At 41.1% G+C, this 26163-nt stretch overlaps 1 protein-coding gene across 1 annotated transcript; it reads left to right on the top strand.

The window, feature by feature from the left end:
* Nucleotides 1-1524: 1524 nt before the first annotated feature.
* Nucleotides 1525-25876, top strand: LOC138971549 (bifunctional arginine demethylase and lysyl-hydroxylase JMJD6-A-like). The gene is made up of 9 exons (XM_070344299.1): nt 1525-1705; nt 7690-7901; nt 8393-8545; nt 11488-11588; nt 14067-14162; nt 14958-15105; nt 17461-17649; nt 18673-18848; nt 22927-25876. Exons 1-9 carry the CDS (start codon nt 1651-1653, stop codon nt 23090-23092), a joined length of 1296 nt encoding a protein of 431 aa, XP_070200400.1. The 5' UTR covers nt 1525-1650; the 3' UTR covers nt 23093-25876.
* The last annotated feature ends 287 nt before the right edge of the window (nt 25877-26163 follow it).

The raw sequence follows: 26163 nt of genomic DNA on the forward strand, positions 1-26163 counted from the left end.
AGAGTGAGAAATGTTCAAAGACTTTATTTTCGTGGACTATCTAATCGGACAATCAGACGCCTCGTTTTCGCGCTAGAACTAACTTTTAAAATCTAAATGATAGATTGACAGCTTGTAACACAAACATTCTTAAATCCTAAAAGATTTCTTTTTTCATCAGGCCAAGATCAGATTCAGTACAATTCGAAGTTTTGATAGTTTTAACACGAAAAGGTAGCCCAGAAGCAGTTCACGCAAGGTCGTGTCTCAAAGCAGACGGTGTTTCTGCATAGTATAGAATATTGATATTTTATGATGCAACGCGCCGTATTGCTGCGTTTCGGTATATAGACGCGTGAGGCAGGAATAGCCTCCCTTGACCTATCGGCCATACTGTCTCGACCATGTAACGGTCGCTCCGACAATATAAGCGCTAAAGAGGTAAACAAACTAGATTTCTGGCAGTCAAAATAAAGTATTATTACCTCTTTAGCGCTTATATTGTCGGAGCGACCGTTACATGGTCGAGACAGTATGGCCGATAGGTCAAGGGAGGCTATTCCTGCCTCACGCGTCTATATACCGAAACGCGGCAATACGGCGCGCTGCATCATAAAATATCAATATTCTATAAATAATATCAATATTCTATACATAGCGCTCGCTTTCTTTGAAGCAAACCGCCGCCGATAAGTTCGTGTGACTCGCAGCCGTTTGTTGCGTTTTAGAATCAGAGCGGGTACACAATAACGTGCCGCTATTGCAGATACAGCCAGTCGCATTGAAATCACACAATCTGACGACTAAATTGTGAAAAAAAAAAAGGAAAGTGGATCCCGGCCACGGGTTCACGATGGCTCAGGGGTTAGATAAACCACGAAATCTGGTGTGTAATTCAAACGAACAATGTTAGTTTCATTTAATAGCAAGTGTGTTCCATCGCTTTTTTCATGAGAAGATTTAAATCGTTTTGTAAACCATTTGAGACAAACTGGGACTTTAACGATGTTAAAGGCTATTGCAAGTGTGTTCCATAAGGGTAGAACTGGTTTTTTCGTGAGAAGATTTAAATCGTTCTGTAAACCATTTGGGGCGGATTTGGCCTTTAAATTATAAAATGAAGTAAAAGACACGGTCCAGACTGGAAACAAAATAAAGCTTTTCAATGTGTGTTTTATTTAAAAATGTAAAAATCTGGTAGCCCCTACATTGTGTTAGTTCGACGGAACGATAGCACTGATCGGATTGCAGACTGCAACAAATTAAGAGACTTTAGGAAAACTTGTTCCCTCTCATTCGAAGGTCATTTCAGGCAGCAAGAAGGAATTCTCTCCCTTGTTTCGTCTGCTGCGTATAATTATTTTGTCATTCCTTCTGTACAAATCCGAAGAAATGCCTAGCCATTTTTGGGAAAGGTTCGTATAAAAAGGTATAGAATTAGATTTAGTTTTTAATGTTATTATTGTGGGTGTAAAATATATTGAAATTTACACTTTGCGTACTTTTAGCAGTGTTGATTTTCTCCCCTGAAGAGACTCTTTGATGAAAGAAATCACGTGTGTTATCTGTTTGCTGTTGGTGCCGAGTTCTGCTTTTTTGTGGTCATTTTGGAAGCAAAATTTAGGCTTTGTGGTCGTGCGAGTCAACAATTCTGAGTTGTGTTGTAATTCTATGGATCACAGAGTGCACAAAAGAGTGCGAGAGGCGAAATTGAAAGCTCGTCCAGGTTAGTGTCTTGTCACAACGTCTTTCGTAATCATAATATTTCCACATGGTAGGAAACCTGCAATCGAGCACGTAACACGAACTCGCTGTGTATCACTTGCACTATCAGTGAATCCCTGAATGAGAATGAGAGAGTTCTAACACTTATAGTATAAGCAACACCCATGCATTATTGAATTGATGGTACAAGTGTCAGACTCAGACTCAGAGTCACTTTGTGACTTGCACTTATGGCTTCGTTCAAGTTCCATTGAAACACTTTTTTAGTTTTTGTCTTTTAAATTTATTATTATGGACGATTGACCACCGACAAAGGCCTCATTGAAGCCTGACGCAGCGACGGGAGGGAGTCAATCGACTATGATAAGGGAGAAGTTTTAAATGGAAGCTTGTCGATGTTGTGATTGATATTCAATATGTCGAAGATATCTTAGTTTCCAACTTTCAGTTTCAGTTTCAACTTTCATGTGATCGTAAGCAGATCGAAATGTTCTGTTTTTTCTGTTCACATGTATATTAGTTTCATTTCAGTGCACTTACCTGCAAGGGTCAAGTGACAAGAAATGTGTTTCCCTATTCCTATTACACGGGGGATAACCGGTCAAAGGCCGAACAGAAGCCGAAGGCCGCTCATGACACGTATGAAGGCAAGTTTTGTCTGTTTTCTAGGTATTGTTTGATTTATGTCGGGATTTAAGGTAAGCTACTGATTCAGCGATGACTAAATTTGTTTCTCGATGCATAAAAAGTCAGGGAGCGATTGATATTTGCCCGTAAATAGCCTTCAAAGCTGAAAATGTCCGCGATCGAGCACCGGAAATGGCTGTTCGATGGGTTTTGCAAGTAGAAATGTGCTTTATTTCACCAAATCAGCTCGTATTTGGTGTGGGTACGGGATTCTAGAGGACGAAGGAGTCATAAGATGTGCAAAGAAGTGCTATTTGGGAGTAGAATAAATCTTCCGAGACAGTAGACAAGAGAAGGTCATATTTGAGAGATGCGCGTAGGCCGATTGTCTTTCCGACAAGCGAATGATACAGCAGATTAATCATTCGTTTTGACCAGAAACCTAGTCTCTAGTTTTTATGAATGAGTTTTTTAATTAAAACAATCACGAGAACTCTCTCGCTTAGCCTAATGGCTGTTCGATGGGTTTCGCAAGTAGAAATGTGCTTTATTTCACCAAATCAGCTCGTATTTGACATCGGTTTGGTATATATATATATATATATTTTCTAATCCTACCGCGAACTGGATAGCAGACGCGGCACGACTGTTGCACCACACTTTGAAGTAATCCCACACTTTGAAGTAAATTACTTCAAAGTGTGGGGATGTGCCCCACACTTTGAAGTAAACCCATTTTTTACTTCAAAGTGTGGGGGGATCTTCCCACACTTTGAAGTAAACTCAGTTTTTACTTCAAATTGTGGGGGGATCTTCCCACACTTTGAAGTAACTTACTTCAAAGCGTGGGACTTTTGCATCGCCTGTTTGAGCCTGATGATTTTGTCAAAAAAAATGGCAAAGTCTTTTGGATGAGTGAACAGAAAAAGTGAGCGAGCCAAGAAACATAGTGATGTTTGTTATCAGGCTTTAAGCAATGTCCCATTGTTGAGTGTGACGAAAACTCGTGGTGACGATTTTAAAACATGTTGGGTCACGCATGGTCCAATCTTACATGGTCCAACCTTACATGGTCCAACCTTACATGGTCCAACCTTACATGGTCCAACCTTACATGGTCCAATCTTACATGGTCCATATATATATTATTGGATCATGTAATATTGGACCATGTAAGATTGGACCATGCAAGATTGGATCATGTAAGGTTGGACCATGTAAGGTTGGACCATGTAAGGTTGGACCATGTAATATTGGACCATGTAATATTGGACCATGTAAGATTGGACCATGTAAGATTGGACCATGTAAGGTTGGACCATGTAAGATTGGACCATGTAAGATTGGACCATGTAAGGTTGGACCATGTAAGATTGGACCATGTAAGGTTGGACCATGTAAGGTTGGACCATGTAAGATTGGACCATGTAAGGTTGGACCATGTAATATTGGACCATGTAATATTGGACCATGTAAGGTTGGACCATGTAAGGTTGGACCATGTTATATTGGACCATGTAAGATTGGACCATGTAAGGTTGGACCATGCAAGGTTGGACCATGCAAGGTTGGACCATGTAAGATTGGACCATGTAAGATTGGACCATGTAAGGTTGGACCATGTAAGGTTGGACCATGTAAGATTGGACCATGTAAGATTGGACCATGTAAGGTTGGACCATGTAAGATTGGACCATGTAAGATTGGACCATGTAAGATTGGACCATGTAAGGTCGGACCTTGTAAGGTTGGACCATGTAAGATTGGACCATGTAAGATTGGACCATGCGTGACCCAACATGTTTTAAAATCGTCACCACGAGTTTTCGTCACACTCAACAATGGGACATTGCTTAAAGCCTGATAACAAACATCATTATGTTTCTTGGCTCGCTCACTTTTTCTGTTCACTCATCCAAAAGACTTTGCCATTTTTTTTGACAAAATCATCAGGCTCAAACAGGCGATGCAAAAGTCCCACGCTTTGAAGTAAGTTACTTCAAAGTGTGGGAAGATCCCCCCACACTTTGAAGTAAAAACTGAGTTTACTTCAAAGTGTGGGAAGATCCCCCCACACTTTGAAGTAAAAAATGGGTTTACTTCAAAGTGTGGGGCACATCCCCACACTTTGAAGTAATTTACTTCAAAGTGTGGGATTACTTCAAAGTGTGGTGCAACAGTCGTGCCGCGTCTGCTATCCAGTTCGCGGTAGGATTAGAAAATATATATATATACCAAACCGATGTCAAATACGAGCTGATTTGGTGAAATAAAGCACATTTCTACTTGCGAAACCCATCGAACAGCCATTAGGCTAAGCGAGAGAGTTCTCGTGATTGTTTTAATTAAAAAACTCATTCATAAAAACTAGAGACTAGGTTTCTGGTCAAAACGAATGATTAATCTGCTGTATCATTCGCTTGTCGGAAAGACAATCGGCCTACGCGCATCTCTCAAATATGACCTTCTCTTGTCTACTGTCTCGGAAGATTTATTCTACTCCCAAATAGCACTTCTTTGCACATCTTATGACTCCTTCGTCCTCTAGAATCCCGTACCCACACCAAATACGAGCTGATTTGGTGAAATAAAGCACATTTCTACTTGCAAAACCCATCGAACAGCCATTTCCGGTGCTCGATCGCAGACATTTTCAGCTTTGAAGGCTATTTACGGGCAAATATCAATCGCTCCCTGACTTTTTATGCATCGAGAAACAAATTTAGTCATCGCTGAATCAGTAGCTTACCTTAAATCCCGACATAAATCAAACAATACCTAGAAAACAGACAAAACTTGCCTTCACACGTGTCATGAGCGGCCTTCGGCTTCTGTTCGGCCTTTGACCGGTTATCCCCCGTGTATTATCAGTGCTATCACTCTGCTCCTGCTGTATTTTTTCACATACATTTTTTGGTCGTCTTTTTCTTGATTCATCATTCCATCCATGGACATAAATCTCACAACAATTTTCTTTCCCTCCCTAAAGCGGTATTTGGCCTGACTGGTGTAGCCCGGAAGAATTCCATGTGATTGACTTCGCATGAATTTTTGTCTGAATTATGACCATTACAGCTAATACAGTAATAGTAATACTAATAGAGACTAGTTGAATTAATGCTTACATGTGTATCATTATCAGTGCAACTCCCTAGCAGTATAGCAGGTGTTCAATGAGTATATTTTTGGAGTAAATCGAGAATAGAACACTGGTAATCAGGTCAATCGGTGAATCACATTTTATTCACAGAGATCTGGAATTAATTACAAATGGCAAAAGCTATACACACTCCGAGTGTATACAGGATCGATGGGTCTGTATGCACTCTGACAATGAAAAGCTCTGTTACAAATTTTAAACCAATGAAATGCCCCCTTACAAATTGTTACGAAGTATAGCCAATGAAAAATTGATATGACTTTGACTTCCGCTATGTCTTTTTCGGGGTGCCTAGGGTTGGCAAACAATGCACATTCATACAGTATAATATACAACCATTTCTGGGTCGATACACACTCAACCTGTGTTCAATACTCCAACAATAAACTGCCGTGCAGCATCACTTTTTGTGTGTGTTTGTTTTGTGTGTGTTTGTCTCAAGCTTACTTTGATACTATGAATCGAAAGTGCACTGCGTTCCTTCGCAACATGGCGTCGAATGACACTCTGAGTGTTGATGTGGTTTTCTGGTCTTTTATGTACACTCCGAGAATGAAATCTACATTACTGTAAAGCCAAGGCCGTGGAGCATAAGATTGTTTTTGTTTTTGCACTCTGTGATAACCAACTGCTCTGCGTTCCTGTCACAAAGTGGCTTTGAATGGCAAATTCGCTTCTCGACCGGAAGTTAACGCCGGAGTGTATACAGGGGCAGAATCTTGTATACACTCTGAGTGCGTATAGCCAGTGTGATTACAATTACACATTGATAGTCTTCCATTTGAAACAGATTATCATGGTCGATTGACACCTGACCAGACCCTTAATAAAGCCCAACCATGGTAAATGAAACTGTCTATCATAGCAAGGTAAGTTGACCTAGCTGACAGTCTCAGCTTCTGTCTGATGTATCACATGTACAGTGATGGCGCTAGTAGTTATGCACACTGTCCAGAAAAAAACGGTAGGCTGGTCATTGGAACCAGTAAGAGTAACTCAGAGTACTGGTTTTGTGGTTTTACCAGTGAAAAAAACCGGTAGTTCTCAAAATCAACCGGTAGGTCATACTGGCAGCCCATTTTTGAGTCACTTGAGAAAAAGTGACTCTATGTAATCGGTCAGTGTTAGTCTGTCCGGCCGGCCGGCCGGCCGTCCGTAGACACCACCTTAACGTTGGACTTTTCTCGGAAACTATCAAAGCGATCGGGCTCATATTTTGTTTAGTCGTGACCTCCAATGACCTCTACACTTTAACGATGGTTTCGTTGACCTTTGACCTTTTTCAAGGTCACAGGTCAGCGTCAAAGGAAAAATTAGACATTTTATATCTTTTCTCGGAAACTATCAAAGCGATCGGGCTCATATTTTGTTTAGTCGTGACCTCCAATGACCTCTACACTTTAACGATGGTTTCGTTGACCTTTGACCTTTTTCAAGGTCACAGGTCAGCGTCAAAGGAAAAATTAGACATTTTATATCTTTGACAAAGTTCATCGGATGTGATTGAAACTTTGTAGGATTATTCTTTACATCAAAGTATTTACATCTGTAGCCTTTTACGAACGTTATCAGAAAAACAAGGGAGATAACTAGCCTTTTCTGTTCGGCAACACACAACTTAACGTTGGGCTTTTCTCGGAAACTATAAAAGTGACCGGGCTCAAATTTTATGTGAACGTGACTCATTGTGTTGTGAATAGCAATTTCTTCCTGTCCATCTGATGCCTCATATAATATTCAGAACTGCGAAAGTGACTTGATCGAGCGTTTGCTCTTCTTGTTCTCCGTTGTTTTCTCATTTCAACCGGTGTAATTATCGGTTAACGCCAAAACTGATGTACAATAGACCTTTTCAGTATCTGAGCAGCTTTCGCAAAACACGCTCTTTGTTATACTTTTAACATCGCGAGGACTTCGAACCTTGGCCTGTGCAGCTCGCACGAGATTGCTGTACCACATGCTTTGCTATGCTCTGAAGTTTGCGAGAGATTAAGACTATAAGAGAGCTTGGAATATTGATAGGGTCTATTTCATTCTGACATCACAGCTCACGAGGATGTATCATTCATTGTGTTTCCCATTTGAGTTTGGGATGATTCATTATTCTGCCATAACTTGATTTTCAAAACTGTGTCGTGAATTGTTTCTTTTGTGAAGAACTCTATGTAATGTTCAGGTTTGCTTTTTTTCTGTTCCAGAGCTATCACATGAGAAAAATGGTTGGCACTGTCACAATTATGTAGAGAACTTTGACCTGTCGTTCTCCTCAGTAAAAGACAATGTTGAACGCGCAGATGCATCCAAACTGAGCACAGATGAGTTCATCCGTCGCTATGAGAAGACGTACACGCCTGTGGTCCTGACCAACACCCAGGTGGACTGGACTGCCAACTACAAATGGAACCTGGATGTAAGTTGTGTGTGTTTTATGTTTTTATTTCAATTTTTTAAAATAAAAATAATGTGTATTTATTTTGTACATTGCAGTTTTCTGTGGCCTTCCTTTGCAAATTCTGTTGTTTGCTTCCATTAAAATTGTCATGTACGCTGTTTTAAGTGTTTGTTTCTGCCATGCATTTTTCCTTTTCTTCACTTTCACATTTTCATCTGCTGTTTCCTATTTTCACTTTGTGTGTGTAAACGTGTGTGTATGCTTTTGAAAGCGTGTGTGCGCACATACATTGTACAATGATTATATAATATGATTGTATAATATATGTTTCTTACATTTTTTGTTTGTTTTGCAGCGTTTGGGCAAAAAGTATTGTACGTAACCACTGTGTTTCCTATTTTCACTTTGTGTGTGTAAACATGTATGCTTTTGAAAGTGTGTGTGTGTGCGCACATACAATGTATCATTATGAGTGTATATGTTTCTTACAGTTTTTGTTTGTTTTGCAGCGTTTGGGCAAAAAGTATCGTAACCAGCGATTTAAGTGTGGCGAGGACGATGAAGGCTACTCAGTCAAGATGAAGATGAAGTATTTTGTGTCCTACATGAAACACAATACTGATGACAGCCCTCTCTACATCTTTGACAGCAGTTATGGAGAGGTGAATAATTTTTATTTTTTTACACTAAAAATAAGCTTATTGTTTTTTTGTGTCGATCACATGATGAAACTGGGACTCAGCATTTGTCGAGCAAGCATACAGCTACGGTCAGTATTGACTTCGTGCGGGAAGTTCCAGTTATATCGTACAGAAAATAGGTTATCGTTATTGGGGCCATTTGAGGCAGTTGCTTCGGAAACAGAAAAGCTGTTTATTTCTTCCATCAGGAATTTGGCGAAAATCCACTAAGGTGAAATGAAATGGCAAACCTGTTGAAAGATGGAATTACATGCTGGATATCCATGTTGTGAAGAAATTTGTCGTGGAAGTTAAAGCTGAAGTTTGACTGACCCTGTGATGGTAGTTGCATGGAACAGCAAAAGAACAACCAAGGACAAGGGGCATATTGCAACTTACAAGACAGCAGCAGACACCTGTTTAAGATATAATAACTTTAAAAGAGATTGTTTTGCTCAAGAAGCAAACTGCCTATTAAAGGTGCTGAACTTGTCAAATCCAGGTGCACGGAGCCCCTGGGGCTTTTAGTCATACCTCAGGCAGCTATCCGTTAGAAGAACTACCAAGTTTCATTGACTTGCACCCAAAGAGTCAAGAACTGCGATTTTTTTACGAATTAATTTCGTACTCGGACCCGGCTGGTCTTGGCCTATTTTTGGATCTAAATTTAGATCAGGTAGATCACCACATCATGCACAAAAAGACACGTCACTTGCAAACTATGTCAGACGTCATCATGAGTTTGTGTAAAACAAAATGGAGGCCGGAATCACTCAGTTGAATCGAACTCCGACCAAACACCACGTAATAACTAGGTTAATTTATGCACTCGCGTGAACAAGAAACTGTCGAGTTTCACAGATGTCGTCGTTGGGTAGTTTTGGGTTTGTTTTACTACCATAGGAGGATTTTTGAACTGTAAATGCACTCAGCTGCAACAAAAACGCAAACGAAGGCTGTGAGCTGCACTGTGCCTTTAACCTTCGCCAGCACTCATGGGTCCGTGCGGACCCAGAAGGGTGTTTGATTGCAAATATCTCTTAAACGAGTTGGAATTTTTTAATGAGCTTTTAGAAATGCCTCAGACACCTAAAAAGCTATCATCTCCTAAAAGCTCATTAAATTTCAGTGATAATTAATTAATTAATTAATGGTCAAATTTAGACTACACATGGAAGCATTCGTGGGGACGTGCGGACCCATACTTCTCAAAGAAGGAAAAGCGTGTATTAACCCTTCCGAGGCACTCGTGGGGCCTTGCAGACCCATACTTCTCAAAGAAGGAAAAACGTGTATACCCTTCCGAGGCACTCGTGGGTCCGTGCGGACCCATACTTCTCAAAGAAGGAAAAGCGTGTATATCCTTCCGAGGCACTCGTGGGGCCGTGCGGACCCATACTTCTCAAAGAGGGAAAATTGTGCAAACCCTTCCGTGGCACTCGTGGGGCCATGCAGACCCATAATATTTTAATTGTTCCAAATACCGTGTGTAGTCTAAATTTGACCATTAATTAATTAATTAATTATCACTGAAATTTAATGAGCTTTCAGGAGATAGCTTTTTAGGTGTCTGAGGCATTTCTAAAAGCTCATTAAAACATTCCAACTCGTTTAAGAGATATTTGCAATCAAACACGCTTCTGGGTCCGCACGGACCCACGAGTGCCACGGAAGGATATGCATATTTTTCTTTCTTTGAGAAGCATGGGTCTGCACGGCCCCACGAATGCGTCCGTGTATAGTCGATAACGAGTGCCGGCGAAGGTTAAAAAGGGAGCTGAGGTGACGAGCAACTAATGTACACACATTCCTGTCTGTCCTGATTTAGGACAATGCCTGTTTGGTTTTGAACATGTACAGCTCATGAACCATTAATTACAACTCTTATTTAATTACACAAGTACATGAATAAAAGAAGAGGCATTTTTGTGTAAGTTTCAGTAAAAAAAAGGATTTGCATACCTTGAACTTTTTTTTAATGCTGATGTTTGCACTCAAGTGACTGGAAATAGATCAGAACGTAGTGTTGGCAACGGGATGGCTAGCTTCTTTCGACACACACACACACAAGATATAAACCCTTACAGTGATCGACAAGAAGAAGAAGAAGAACCCTTACACTGGTGCAATTCTGTAACACATGTTGCATAGCCACTGGGGAATTAACAGAGAGAAAAATAAAGAAAAACGGTCATATAGGTTTTCACATCCATGGGAGGTAATCGGAACCGACCAAACAGACTGAGCCAGTAGCGCGACATATGTCGTGACAACCAGGTGACAGTATACGTAAAGTAGCACGACATATGTCGCGACAACCAGCCTAAGGGTTAAGTCAAGAGAACACTGTTGGGTTAAATTCAATGCAATCAGACCCCTTCAGTTTTGAGGCTTTAAAGCCGCAGTTTTGAAAGAATGTCTGCTATGTGCTACAGCCACTCGTTCCTCCAAGTCTGTTATCATTAGTTATCAACACCCAGCTTCCCTATGCCCACAGGCTAATTTACAGGCCGTCTCCAATTTCACACGAAGACACGAAAGTGAACGAAACAGTGACTTCCTCTTTTTTCTCGGTCCAGTAATCAGAGATACCACCATACTACTGCTTATCTAAACAGTTCCAAACACTTGTTGGATAGAGGGTGTGAGTGTCAGTTGCGCGTCTGGAGGTCATTAATCATATCTTCGTACTCGCAGAAAAATTCCTCCCGAACTTCGCCTTTAAGGTCATGAGAATTGAAATCCAGCTTGAATTACACTTGGGATAATATTTGTTGATGGATTTGTGGGCTTTGTATTACAAAATTTCCTCACCTAACGTTGTGTTAAAAAGATTTGCCCGTACCCATTTAGAATTGAAACAGTTTGAAAGGAAGCTTGTTATATATATATAGGTTTCATTTTGTTTTCGTCCCTGGTTGCAGCACCCAAAGCGTCGTCGTCTGCTTGATGATTATGAAGTGCCCGTCTACTTCCGTGATGATTTGTTCAAGTATGCTGGAGAAGCCAAAAGACCACCTTACAGGTGAGTAATGCACTTCATAATACTGTACTGTCATTTGGCTTAAGAACAGGTTCTTTGATTGTTCAAAACATCTTTACATAAAATAATTTGTCAGAGTTCAGTATGTCAGTCCTGTCAGATTCAGTTTTTAGCAGTCACTTTTGTCTCACAACTGTTTTTATTATTTAAAAAAAGAGTGTTTTTTTTATCCAGGTATTGATGTTTCTTTGGCTGTGTAAAATTTTAATAGAAGATGTTTGCATTCCTGCCACGATCATTTGCCGTTTATTTGTGGTTGTTTGTGCATGGAACAAGTCTGAGGGACACAGTGGTGAGAGAGAAAAGACCTGACTGGCCTTGTTCTTATGCTTATATCATTTTAGTTCGTCACTTGCAGGACATCATCCAGAAGCAGCACTAATGTTACAAAATCGGATGAATTACACTGAAGTAAACTCTGCGAGTGATACTTAGCTTGTAAAATGTGGTATATGTGGAGGTGATTTCATTCATAATGTTAAGTCTTAGTAGAAGATTGTCTGGAGCTCACATTGCACGAGAAGATGTGTCAGACGTCCATGCGAACTTGATTTTTAACACTTTCGCGACGGGACACTGATAAATCAGTACCAGCGCTGACACGCCCATGGACGGGAAGCGCATTTTTCAGTACCAGCCATAGAGGGTACACGACTCGTGATTGCTTCCCGGTTTTTGAAGCTTGCAAATAAATTGAGTTGTTTCCCTTGATACACTTGGCGTCCCCTTCTGCCATTTGCAAATCCGCCTGATTTGTGTGCGTTTTTGAGGAAAAAAAATGAATCAAAGGCGAGCCTTGTCTCGGGAGGAGATTCTCCGGATGTTGGACCTAGAGGATCCCGTAGAGCATGATTCGGACGTATCGTTTTCGCCTCACGAAAGCGATACAAGCAGTGAAAGTGAGGAAGAAACAGTCCCGTTGTTGCTAGTACGAGTCGGCAAACTACACGTGGTTGGCGGTGATACTGCTAGACGAACATGTATCTCGGAATCGTGCAGGAGCTATGGGGGCGTGGCAGCACTGATAACAATGGATGGCTGGAGCCTTCAAATCCTTTTGGAATTGTTCATAGGTGTACAGTTGGTACTTTGTTGTGAAAATGTGACTTATATTCAATATGGATTACCTAGACATCATTTGGTGAGTGTTAGATCTACAGTTTTGTTTCATTTGAGTCAGGATGCTGTGAGTGAATGCGTGATTTGCTTGTTTTTGACTCACATGCGAAGCAAAAGTGAGTCTATGTACTCACCCGAGTCGTCCGTCCGTCCGTCCGGAAAACTTTAACGTTGGATATTTCTTGGACGCTATTCAGTCTATCAGTACCAAATTTGGCAAGATGGTGTATGATGACAAGGCCCCCAAAAACATACATAGCATCTTGACCTTGCTTCAAGGTCAAGGTCGCAGGGGCCATAAATGTTGCCTAAAAAACAGCTATTTTTCACATTTTTCCCATTTTCTCTGAAGTTTTTGAGATTGAATACCTCACCTATATATGATATATAGGGCAAAGTAAGCCCCATCTTTTGATACCAGTTTTGTTTACCTTGCTTCAAGGTCAAGGTCACAGGAGCTCTTCAAAGTTGGATTGTATACATATTTTGAAGTGACCTTGACCCTGAACTATGGAAGATAACTGTTTCAAACTTAAAAATTATGTGGGGCACATGTTATGCTTTCATCATGAGACACATTTGGTCACATATGATCAAGGTCAAGGTCACTTTGACCCTTATGAAATGTGACCAAAATAAGGTAGTGAACCACTAAAAGTGACCATATCTCATGGTAGAAAGAGCCAATAAGCACCATTGTACTTCCTATGTCTTGAATTAACAGCTTTGTGTTGCATGACCTTGGATGACCTTGACCTTGGGTCAAGGTCACATGTATTTTGGTAGGAAAAATGTGTAAAGCAGTTCTTAGTGTATGATGTCATTGCTATGTAAGCATGTGAGTCGTATGGGCTTTGCCCTTCTTGTTTTCTTTGTACTGTCTCCTTATTTCTGTGTACAATGTTAACAATATTTCAGCTAATTCATAGGTTTTACACCTTGTTTGGTTATAACATTATTTATAATACTTTCTGTTAAAAAATAACTTTTAAAAAAAGCAGTAGAAAATAAAACACACACAAAAAAACGTTAAAAAACACAAATTATCCCCCTTTCACCCCCCTTTCACCCCCCTTTGCTAAAACAAATCGCGTGACAAACTTATAAATAGCACGACTGAACTGGGCATCCATTTTTGAATTAGTACACAAAATTTGGTGGTGATTGGACTTAATTCAAGCTTGCTAGACAGATTTCTTTACAGTTACTGATTTTTGGGAAGTTTCTTGGTGGCAAGCTTGGGCAGGCAGGACGTAAACGCCGTGGCAGTGCTAGTCACAATAGTGTTAAACTGTCATATTTATGAAATGAATTCATATGAACACAACTTTTTTTGTGCAGATGGTTTGTGATGGGACCAGCACGTTCTGGCACTGGGATTCACATCGACCCCCTGGGTACCAGTGCTTGGAACTCTGTCGTCAAAGGGCACAAACGGTATGAGTCATCATACTTACGTGAAAACTTGAATCATGTGGTTCTGGCATGGAACGATAGGTTCACAGTAAAACATTAATTGAGGTATATGTTTATGGAGGAAAAAGGCCATGATGAGGTTATTGTTACTTTGGTTTTTTGAATAGCTGTTTGGGAAGGTTACACATGTGGTGCTGTATGAGTACATTGGCATTATTGTGATGTAACTCAAAACTGTGTTTTAAGTAACCTTTTATCACAACATTATCCTTCTTGTTGTGTTTGGTTTACTGTTGCGACGGTGCCAGTGGTCGAGGTTCTTATTAATTTTCTGGCAAGGACAGACGAAACCTACATTGCTATTTTTAGTGCTTGATTTATGGCTCTGGGACTTTTCTCTTGGTCTTCTTGGTATTAAATTTAGCTTTGATCTAATGTTGATCGACACATCAAAGAAAAAATGAGAAAGGTAAGTTCATAAAATATTTCATTGGAGATTAAACAAAACATTCACTGCAGTTTCGACCTATGGGTAATTAAAGTGGACATACATAACAAGATGTACAGCAGACAAGAATATTGAAGATGATCATGAGATATCTCTGGTCCAAGATGGTGGTTGGAGCAAAATGTCCTATTTGTTTTTCTTGTGAGTGATTCGTTTGGTCTATGATTAAAACTATTGAATCCATTGTTCACCTTTTTTGATACAGAACTTTAGCCGTTTATCTGTTTTGGAGTTTTGAAGCCTACAACAATTATTAGAGAACAAATAGAGGTGTTAATCATTCTGTCCCGCTGCTTTGTCACGGCCAGGTGGTGCCTTCTTCCAACCAACACGCCCCGTGAGCTGGTGAAAGTGAAGTCTGAGATCGGCGGCAAGCAGAAGGACGAGGCCATCACCTGGTTCCGACACATTTACCCTCTCACTCAGCTTCCATCCTGGCCACAGAACTGCAAACCTGTTAGTAGAGCTGTAGTGCGAATTTTTACTTTAAAAAAAAAAATCAAAGATCTTTTTGGGTCAAAGCGCAACGTAACTATTAGAGTTTTTTTTCTGTTATGTCTTTTTAATAGTCTTAAAATGGAGGTAAATTTACCGAAATCCTGGACAGAACAGGGTTTTAAAAGTGGGAGGATTTCTCAAATCAAAGGGTTCGAAAATGAAGGGTTCCAGCACTGTCGTTTCTCAGGATCATAAGAAAAAAGAAGTTTTATAGTTTTTGAGTCACTTGAGAAAAAGTGACTCTATGTAATCGGTCAGTGTTAGTCTGTCCGGCCGGCCGGCCGGCCGGCCGGCCGGCCGTAGACACCACCTTAACGTTGGACTTTTCTCGGAAACTATCAAAGCGATCGGGCTCATATTTTGTTTAGTCGTGACCTCCAATGACCTCTACACTTTAACGATGGTTTCGTTGACCTTTGACCTTTTTCAAGGTCACAGGTCAGCGTCAAAGGAAAAATTAGACATTTTATATCTTTGACAAAGTTCATCGGATGTGATTGAAACTTTGTAGGATTATTCTTTACATCAAAGTATTTACATCTGTAGCCTTTTACGAACGTTATCAGAAAAACAAGGGAGATAACTAGCCTTTTCTGTTCGGCAACACACAACTTAACGTTGGGCTTTTCTCGGAAACTATAAAAGTGACCGGGCTCAAATTTTATGTGAACGTGACTCCCAGTGATCTCTACACTTTGACGTCTGCTTTGGTGACCTTTGACCTTTTTCAAGGTCACAGGTATGTCTTGAATTCTTCAGGTATGCATTGTGTTGTGAATAGCAATTTCTTCCTGTCCATCTGATGCCTCATATAATATTCAGAACTGCGAAAGTGACTCGATCGAGCGTTTGCTCTTCTTGTTTCTAATGGTAACTGTTTTAGATGGAGGGTGTCAACATATAGGTTGAACTATTTGTCTTCACTTTGGCTCTTGGTGTATGTGGATTAACATATGTTTTGTGGGGTTCAGACACATTTTTTCATTCATGTTATCAATAGAGCTGTTAACCTCAGCGCTACTAATGCTATGACCTAGTAGGCATGGAATGGAAAGAGATGGAGATGAATGTTTTTTCTGCCAAAATATTTCAATTTTGAACATACTTATGCTGTAGCCTTCAGTGGGAAAGAAACAATTTATCTGCCATAATGTTTCAGTTTTGACGATGAATTCTGCACCAGCGCATGTTGATAACAGAAGCGTTTATCTGGCGAAATGTTTCAATTTTGAACATTCTTTTGCACCAAAGTGGTTACGTTGTATGGAAACAGAAGAGTTTTTTTATTATGTTTAGAACAGAATGTTGACTGCGTATTGATATAGTATACAAATGCACTGTGAAGTTTCTTTGGTATATTACAGAGGACTGCTTTTGGTGAAAAACCAACAAGTTGTCAAATATATGCCACATTTTTACATTTAGTCAAGTTTTGACTAAATGTTTTAACATAGAGGGGGAATCGAGACGAGGGTCGTGGTGTATGTGTGTGTGTGTGTGTGTGTGTGTGTGTGTGTGTGTGTGTGTGTGTGTGTGTGTGTGTAGAGCGATTCAGACTAAACTACTCGACCGATCTTTATGAAATTTGACGTGAGAGTTTCTGGGAATGATATCCCCGGACGTTTTTTTTCTTTTTTTCGATAAATGTCTTTGATGACGTCATATCCGGCTTTTTGTAAAAGTTGAGGCGGCACTGTCACACCCTCAATTTTCAATCAAATTGATTGAAATTTTGGCCAAGCAATCTTCGACGAAGGCCGGACTTCGGTATTGCATTTCAGCATGGAGGCTTACAAATTAATTAATGATTTTGGTCATTAAAAATCTGAAAATTGTAATTAAAATTATTTTTTTATAAAACGATCCAAATTTACGTTCATCTTATTTTTCATCATTTTCTGATTCCAAAAACATATAAATATGTTATATTTGGATTAAAAACAAGCTCTGAAAATTAAAAATATAAAAATTATGATTAAAATGAAATTTCCGAAATCGTTTTAAAAACTATTTCATCTTATTCCTTGTCGGTTCCTGATTCCAAAAACATATAGATATGATATGTTTGGATTAAAAACACGCTCAGAAAGTTAAAACGAAGAGAGGTACAGTAAAGCGTGCTATGAAGCACAGCGCAACCGCTACAGCGCCAAACAGGCTCGTCACTTTCACTGCCTTTTGCACTAGCGGCGGACTACGTTCAGTTTCATTCTGTGAGTTCCACAGCTTGACTAAATGTAGTAATTTCGCCTTACGCGACTTGTTAGATACTGTTGTCGCAGAAGAAAGTCTCACTAATTCCTTTTTTTTCAGCTGGAGATCCTGCAGAAGCCGGGTGAAACGGTATTTGTGCCGGGCGGATGGTGGCACGTGGTGGTCAACCTGGACGATGCTGTAGCCGTCACTCAGAACTTCTGCAGCGTCACTAACTTCCCCATCGTCTGGCACAAGACCGTGCGTGGCCGCCCCAAGCTGTCTCGCAAGTGGATCAAGACTCTCAGGGTATGCTGTGTGTAGTTCAGGGCTGAGGTGGATGAGAATGTTACCACCCAAACGGGAGCCACCCGTCGTGTGCGAGTGGTTGAAACTGACATGATTCAATGAATCATACCCCGTGGTTTGTTCTCTCCGGTGTGGGTGGCACCTACATTTGATTTGTGCACCTCCGCCCTTTTTGCTAGCTCTGGTGGAAATGGTTGCAGTAGTTCTGTGATACTGCATGGGGATTTCTGTTGTGTGTTTTGTTGGGAATTTAAATTTGCTGGTAGCAAACGATGATACCTGGACCGGTATTCATGTACAGTCGGAAGACTACGTTTGTGTTAGGGGCAGAGCTGTTATTGCTGATTTTAACTGCTATTCGCGTCACCATGTTAGAACGCCATGGTGTTTTGAAGGTTGTTTATTTTTAAACCATAGGGGCTCCCTCACTGTTTTACTGAGTGATCACTCTATGCACAGAATCCGACACAGTGGGTAGAAAAATCTTCTCTGACAGAGCAACTTACTGTTTTTGGCTCACGTAAGTGTAGCCTATGCGATGATAAACTTTGTCTGTCTGTGCGTGCGTGCGTGCGTGCGTGCGTGCGTGTGTGTGTGATAGAAACTTTAACATTTCCGAGTCTATGGATAAAGCTCGCATAAGAAGATTACGTCTCGGTCAAAAGTGTTTGACGTGTGTGATAGAAACTATTTGAAGACGTCACATTATGACGTAAGAGGGTTGGACGTCACGCAAAGGAATTTACTGAAAGTCTCGGTCATTGTTATTGTGAGCGGGCCGAGACTAATTGGCAGATCCAGGGTCTCCCTTTCTTGCACAGTTTCACCTATGCTTACTATGTGTGTGTGTATGTGTGACAGAGTGATTGAGTTTGTGTTACTGTTTGTCGATTTCTTACGTGAGCCTTGAAGGCTTCGCCTCTTGTTCTTTTCTTTATAACATGTAGCAAAGAGAAAACACAGATAAAGGCTGTACTTACTTCATCTCACATTTTCTTATGTCTTTAAAAAAAATCTCAACAGAAGTTGCGTCCAGATGTTGCGGCTTTAGCGGAGGACGTAGATCTGCGCAAACCAACCGGCTTCAACTCTGACAGCTCCAGTTCGGCTTCATCGTCATCATCATCATCATCATCCTCTAGCGATGAGAGTGCAGATTCTGACCCCGACTCTGAATCTGAAAGCAGCAGCAGCAAAAGGTTTGTATGCTTTGTAATGCGTGGGTGTGCCTGTTACACCCACAGACTGAAGTCTATATTTCGGGCATGAAAATCTGCCTTCAGTTGGAGGAATTCCTCGTTTTGAACTCCCAAGTGCTCATCAGTGTTGATCAAGGAAATTGACACACTTTATTGATTTTGAAACTGCAAGCAGCCCCTGTCAAGTGAATATCTTGGTCTTTATTCAGGGCTGAGAAAAACTAAACAAATGTTATTTTGTCTTATATGAATTTGTTCAACCTTATTGCCTCTCTCTTGTCTAGTTTCCATTCTAAAGTCGGATATTTGCAACTTTCAGTTTCCGCCAGGTGTGTTTCTCGTCAGCCCCACACTCTTACCTTTCTGTATTCAGACTGACTTCCTGTCTGTCCCACCTAAGTTATATCTGTGTTTTATGTGAACATGCTTGGATTTTTGTGTGTGAGATGGCATTGTTTGAAGTAAGTAATTGGCCAATAAAGGGCTTTTTGACTCACATGCGAAGCAAAAGTGAGTCTATGTACTCACCCGAGTCGTCCGTCCGTCCGTCCGTCCGTCCGTCCGGAAAACTTTAACGTTGGATATTTCTTGGACACTATTCAGTCTATCAGTACCAAATTTGGCAAGATGGTGTATGATGACAAGGCCCCAAAAAACATACATAGCATCTTGACCTTGCTTCAAGGTCAAGGTCGCAGGGGCCATAAATGTTGTCTAAAAAACAGCTATTTTTCACATTTTTTCCATTTTCTCTGAAGTTTTTGAGATTGAATACCTCACCTATATATGATATATAGGGCAAAGTAAGCCCCATCTTTTGATACCAGTTTTGTTTACCTTGCTTCAAGGTCAAGGTCACAGGAGCTCTTCAAAGTTGGGTTGTATACATATTTTGAAGTGACCTTGACCCTGAACTATGGAAGATAACTGTTTCAAACTTAAACATTATGTGGGGCACATGTTATGCTTTCATCATGAGACACATTTGGTCACATATGATCAAGGTCAAGGTCACTTTGACCCTTATGAAATGTGACCAAAATAAGGTAGTGAACCACTAAAAGTGACCATATCTCATGGTAGAAAGAGCCAATAAGCACCATTGTACTTCCTATGTCTTGAATTAACAGCTTTGTGTTGCATGACCTTGGATGACCTTGACCTTGGGTCAAGGTCACATGTATTTTGGTAGGAAAAATGTATAAAGCAGTTCTTAGTGTATGATGTCATTGCTAGGGTCAAGGTCAAGCATGTGAGTCGTATGGGCTTTGCCCTTCTTGTTTGTTTTGTTTGTTTGCGAGGAGTCATTCATCCTGTAGGAAAGACAGAGTGGTTAATTACACTTGATCTTGCATACCGTACTTTCAGGACTATAAGGCGCAACTTTTTTCCTTATCTTTAACCCCTGCACCTATTGACCGGTATGCCTTATGTTAGGCTAAAGACCAGTACACATGTGTACCTACATCGCTAGACAAAGAAACATAACACTCCCTCTCTTGTGATATGCATGCTTCTGCTAGTGTCACCCTGGTAGAGTTTCCTCTCCAACATTGAAGGAGTCAGTCTCATAGGTTAAACTCAGTCATTGACCCCGGGTACAAAGGTCAGTGTCTGTAAACTTGGGCAGGCAGCTGGTCTTAGCTGAAAAGTATGGGTCATTGACCCGAGGTCACCAGGCCAACCAGCTATTACAATGCACCTGCCTTTGATCTCACCGCACATCAGGAGCAGAAATATTTCTACTCTGTATTCTTCCTTTGATGTGCGGCGAATACACCGCCTATTGTTTGGATTTTTCTAAATTTTACCTTTAAAATGGGGGCTGGTCCCTATATAACGAAGCTGGGTGGCCGAGTGGTAACGCACTTGCGCTCGGAAGCGAGAGGTTGCGAGTTCGACCCTGGGTCAGGGCGTTAGCAATTTTCTCCCCCCTTTCCTAACCTAGGTGGTGGGTTCAAGTGCTAGTCTTTCGGATGAGACGAAAAACCGAGGTCCCTTCGTGTACACTACATTGGGGTGTGCACGTTAAAGATCCCACGATTGACAAAAGGGTCTTTCCTGGCAAAATTGTATAGGCATAGATAAAAATGTCCACCAAAATACCTGTGTGACTTGGAATAATAGGCCGCGAAAAGTAGGATATGCGCCGAAATGGCTGCGATCTGCTGGCCGATGTGAATGCGTGATATATTGTGTAAAAAAATTCCATCTCACACGGCATAAATAAATCCCTGCGCCTTGAATATGTGCGCGATATAAATTGCATAAAAATTAAAAAAATAAAAAAAATAAATCCCTGCGCTTAGAACTGTACCCGGGCGGGGATGTAGCTCAGTCGGTAGCGCGCTGGATTTGTATCCAGTTGGCCGCTGTCAGCGTGAGTTCGTCCCCACGTTCGGCGAGAAATTTATTTCTCAGAGTCAACTTTGTGTGCAGACTCTCCTCGGTGTCCGAACACCCGCGTGTGTACACGCAAGCACAAGACCAAGTGCGCACGAAAAAGATCCTGTAATCCATGTCAGAGTTCGGTGGGTTATAGAAACACGAAAATACCCAGCATGCTTTCTCCGAAAACGGCGTATGGCTGCCTAAATGGCGGGGAAAAAAACGGTCATACACGTAAAAATTCCACTCGTGCAAAAAACACGAGTGTACGTGGGAGTTTCAGCCCACGAACGCAGAAGAAGAAGAAGAAGAACTGTACCCACGGAATATGCGTGATATAAGCCTCATATTGAAGCGCCTTATAGTTCCGAAAATACATTACTTAGTGCCCTGCTCTGATATTTGGTGTACAGTAAAACCTGTCTCTAACGGACACCCTTGGGGAATGGTAATAGTGTCCCTATTAGACAGGTGTCCCTTCTTCACAGGTGGAGGGGCCGGGGCAATATTTTACAAAGAGCACGTAAAATGAACAAGACACTTTTTGTCAGTCCTGTAGTATGTATTTATTGGATTGAACATGAGACTCACTGAAAAAGTGAGTAAACAAATGGTACATGTAGCAAACAACAACAACAACAACATCTCCCCCCCCCCCCCCCCCACCTACCCCGTTCCCTACACACACTGTGCATTCAAACTTATGCAAGTCGGACGTCACAAAGCTAAAAATAGCTGACTCTTCATCAGTCATTCAACGGGAAATTCCGCAGTGTGTCTCGACCAAATTGGGTCAGCTCTTGTTTCATTCAGTTTTTCTAGTCTCAGCATAAATGCATGGAACAGAAATTTAGCTGTGTTAACTATTGTTTCCTTCGAACGATTGCTTACAAAGAGAGAGAGATCGAGAGAGAGATTAGTAGGAGGGGGGAAGGGGGGAGTGGTAAATGACACTGACAGGCAGATTCTTCGATCTTGCAGTACAAAACCACTCCCATACCACGTTGTTCAGGTCTTCATATTGCGTTTTCCGACGTTTCACAGTTTTTTGGTCGATTCGCGCACCTGACTCCCACTCCTTCATCACGTCTTCTTTTTCCGATTTGATCCTCGCGATCTGTGTTTTACCACATCCCATCTCCTTCGCCACATCTCGGCATGATTGGCCGCTATCTAGTTTTTTCAAGGCTGCTCTAAAGTCAACGCTTTTCTTTTTCCTGCTGGAGATTCCATTTTCAAACACAGTAGTCTACTGTTGCTTTTGGTTGTGACTGTATCCACAATGCGGAAAAGCGAAAGTGAGCGAAGCGAAAGTGAGTGAGCGAAAGTGGGTCTCCATCTAAACAAGCCACTGATTGGTCAGAAAAGGGACAGGACAACCAATCAACAACCATTTGTGCTACGGCTACGGCTGCCGAGCACTGACTGCATAACAGTCGAGTTTTCGAAGTTGCGTTTTTATGTACGGTGTGTCCGTTTGTGACAGTGTTTACACTTCCTACGGTCCGAAAAATCGTGTCCGCGTCCGTAAGTGGCAGGTGTCCGCCCGTTAAAGGTTAGTTATTGTTGAAATCGTGTTCGTGCCATGATAAACTGTCTGTATGTAGCAGGTGGCCGTTACAACAAGGGTCCGCTAGACTCAGGTTTTACTGTATGTTATTTTGATCTTTATCTTTTTTTCCCACTTCAGACGCAGGGTCACACGCTCTCGCTCCCTGACTCCCAACGGAAGCGCCTCCAGGGAGTCGGTGAAGAAACGCGACAACTCCCGCCCTCGCTCCAAGTCCAAGTCGCGCAACACCTGCAGAGAGCACGGCGAACGCAGCGTGTCCAGTACCCCCAAAAACTCCAGATGACCAACGTCTCTGTCCACTGTTGTCGGGGGCAGCGCTGTGCTGGCAGGGAGACAGCTGTGCCCGTGTTTTCTGTTTGTGATCAGTGTTAACGGGGCGTGGGGTGTTTGTGTATATATATATATATATCTATACATACAGTGAAGATCGAGATGTCTAAAACTGATTTTCGTGATTGGAATTTTTGTATGGCTGACTTACGCAGGAGGTTATTTATAAGTGAAGTGAGACTTAAAGATACCTTGCTGCCTGTGTAGACGGTTGTATAAATGATCCGCAGATGAGTCCAGGCTCTTACGAGCGATAGAAGCTCCCTTGAAGTAGTGTTACACATTAAAATCAGCAACCTGACTGCTTCTGTCTACAAGGCTTTTTTCTTTCTTTTCTTTTTTGGCTGAATTAATTTTGCAGAGTGACATGGCTGTCGGCTGCATAAGGAATTTGAGCAAAACCTGTCCCGCTCATGACAGAAGGCCGCCAGCCTGTAGATTTCTAGTGTATGTTCTATCAGAAGGATGCCCTTATGGTGTGTAGCAGCCTTGACAGCTCTAGGCTGATTAATCAGGCATGGACATTGTCCGCCGTAAGGCAAATTTCCGCCGAATTTGTTTTTTGTTCCGCCGAATAAGCAAAAGTGTCCGCTGAAAAAATAAATGGGGGAGGCAAAAATGGTTCTAAAAACTGAATTTAATGGCAAACTTGGAGCTCAGATAACACCAAATTGCACCATTTGGGTTCTTTGGAGAGAAACAAATTCCGGGGGGGGGGGGGGGGGGCATGCCCCCGGTGGCCCCCCCCACCCCCCCCTAGTAAGGCTAAGGGCTTCGCGACGTCGACTTTACTATTACATATTTTCAGCATTTTTGACTTTTTTCAATTCCCATGCCTGATTAATACTAGACGGTCTGCATGGTACGCAAGGTATCTTTGACTCGTCAACTTGCTGATGGTGATGTAAATCAGGTAGACTCTGGTCAAAAAGTATTCACTCTGGCAATCAAAAGAGAGTGGCTGTTAAAGGTAATGTGAATTTTTATATCTTTTTTTTCTTTCTTCTCTGTGGTAAACTTTGGTTTTATGGTGAGAAACAGTGTACATCTGATTTTAATTAGGTGAATATCATTTATAACATGATCTTGAGGCTGATCCCAAACTGTGGCAGGTAAATGTGTGTGTCTGTATGTGAGTTAAATAATGGGCAACTGATTGGAAATACTGATAATCATTCTAGCATTTTTGTTTTCTTTTTTCTTTTTTCAGTGCCTTTCAGAATAAGTCTTGCATATATTAGTAGAAAGCGGTTTTATAATCAAAATGAGAGTACTTGGAAGGGAGCAGTCACAGAGCATACAGGATAATGTAAGCGCAATCTAAGATCTATATAACTTTTAGAACAGTTATACATTTTCTGTGCGACAGTTTGAAGTGTTCTTTATCTTCATGCAAGTGTTTTGCGTTAATTCCAAACTTCCGTAATATGCAGCACCACCTGCTGTTTTACAGAAGCAGGCAGTATGTCAATCTGATCTAAGTAAATTGTTGTGTATGTCCTGAACCTGCTAAGGTGGAAAATAAATAATCTGAAAAAAAGAATGTTTAAAAAACCCAACTTTACCTGAACATGAACAGAATGCGTGAATTATGTCCAGTGAGATTTAACTATATATGTGTGTTTGTGTGTGTGTGTGTGTGTGTGTTTATTGTAAAATTGTTTTTCTTTAATCTAGCTTGTGAAAGCCTTTCACCTGTTCAGAATGGTGCTCTTAGTGTCTTTGTCTCCTATTCAGTTCCCATGACATGGGAAGTAACTCTCTTTGACCCTTTGTCTCCTATTCAGTTCCCATGACATGGGAAGTAACTCTGTCAATTTCAGACTGGTAATAGACGATTTTTTGAAATAACTCCTTCAGGTTTGTAGGCGTTGTGGAAGAGTGGACCGGGGCACAAGTTTCCGACAGACCTCTCGCTAGTGATTCATGGTCCATCCTTTGTTGGAGGTTATGCAAGAAAAGGTCATTCGCCCACAACATCCACAAACCCGACAGACTTATTTTTGGAATTTGTCTATTGTAGCAAATTAACCTAAGCCAGTTTTCCCAAACTGTAAACACTCAAATCTTGCAGGGAAGCGGGTAGAAACTGAAACAGCTATGGATCATATTGCATTGTAGGTTACACAGGAAATCGAAAGTGAAAGTAGGTGACATAGGTATTGTAGATACATGTATTTTCAGGTGTTCTGGGATCTGTCAAGAGCGAATGATGACTACTTGTAGTTATAAAGTGCTTGTGGATCTGTGTATAGGTTCTCTTGTGAGCAATATTGGGTGCTCTGGTAGGCGTTCGGTTAACTTGAAAACAGCCTGCAAATTGAGCAGCAAGCCCTAAAAATGTTATGCATTTTCTTTTTTGAATTGCACTCTTTGGAAAATCTGGGCAAGATGTACAAGACACCATTTGATGCAGACATTCAAAAGTTTGTGAGAACTTGAAAGGAATGGGGTTTGCGTTGTGCTGTTGTCGTTTTCTGTGAATGTCTGCTAACTGCTTGCTGTAAGTGTTTTCTTGATACACATCATCTAGTTTCGAAGCTGTTAGGAGTGAAACTGAGTTTTATTAAAACTTCTATTTTCTTTCTGGTTTACTCCAGCGGGTGGGAAGGGGGAGTGTACGTGTGTGCATGCATTTTTTCTGCTTTAATTTAAAAACAGTGAGCAAAACATTTTGTGTGTGTGGGTGAGTGCGTGCAGTTGTCTTGCTGCAATTCAAAGACAATGAAAAAACCCATTGAGTGTGAGTATGAACTTTTTGTATGTCTTGGGGTGACATTGTATCTTATCGAGTGATTTTTCTTACATGTTTCATTTAAATATTCAAGAAATTAAAAGGATGTTTGCCTGTACCGTCAGATAAATTAGCTTTTTTAATGTCTGTTCTACACAAGTGTATTATTGTTGTGTCATGCGAGCTTTTAGAACGAGTTTATCTGTTCATAGATAATCAAATGAGGACATCAGCTTAATACTTATTTTGGAACCACCTTCACATTCTTTACAATATGATGACGTTTTTGT

The sequence above is a fragment of the Littorina saxatilis genome, linkage group LG7, assembly GCF_037325665.1.
Source record: "Littorina saxatilis isolate snail1 linkage group LG7, US_GU_Lsax_2.0, whole genome shotgun sequence".
Lineage (NCBI taxonomy): Eukaryota > Metazoa > Mollusca > Gastropoda > Littorinimorpha > Littorinidae > Littorina > Littorina saxatilis.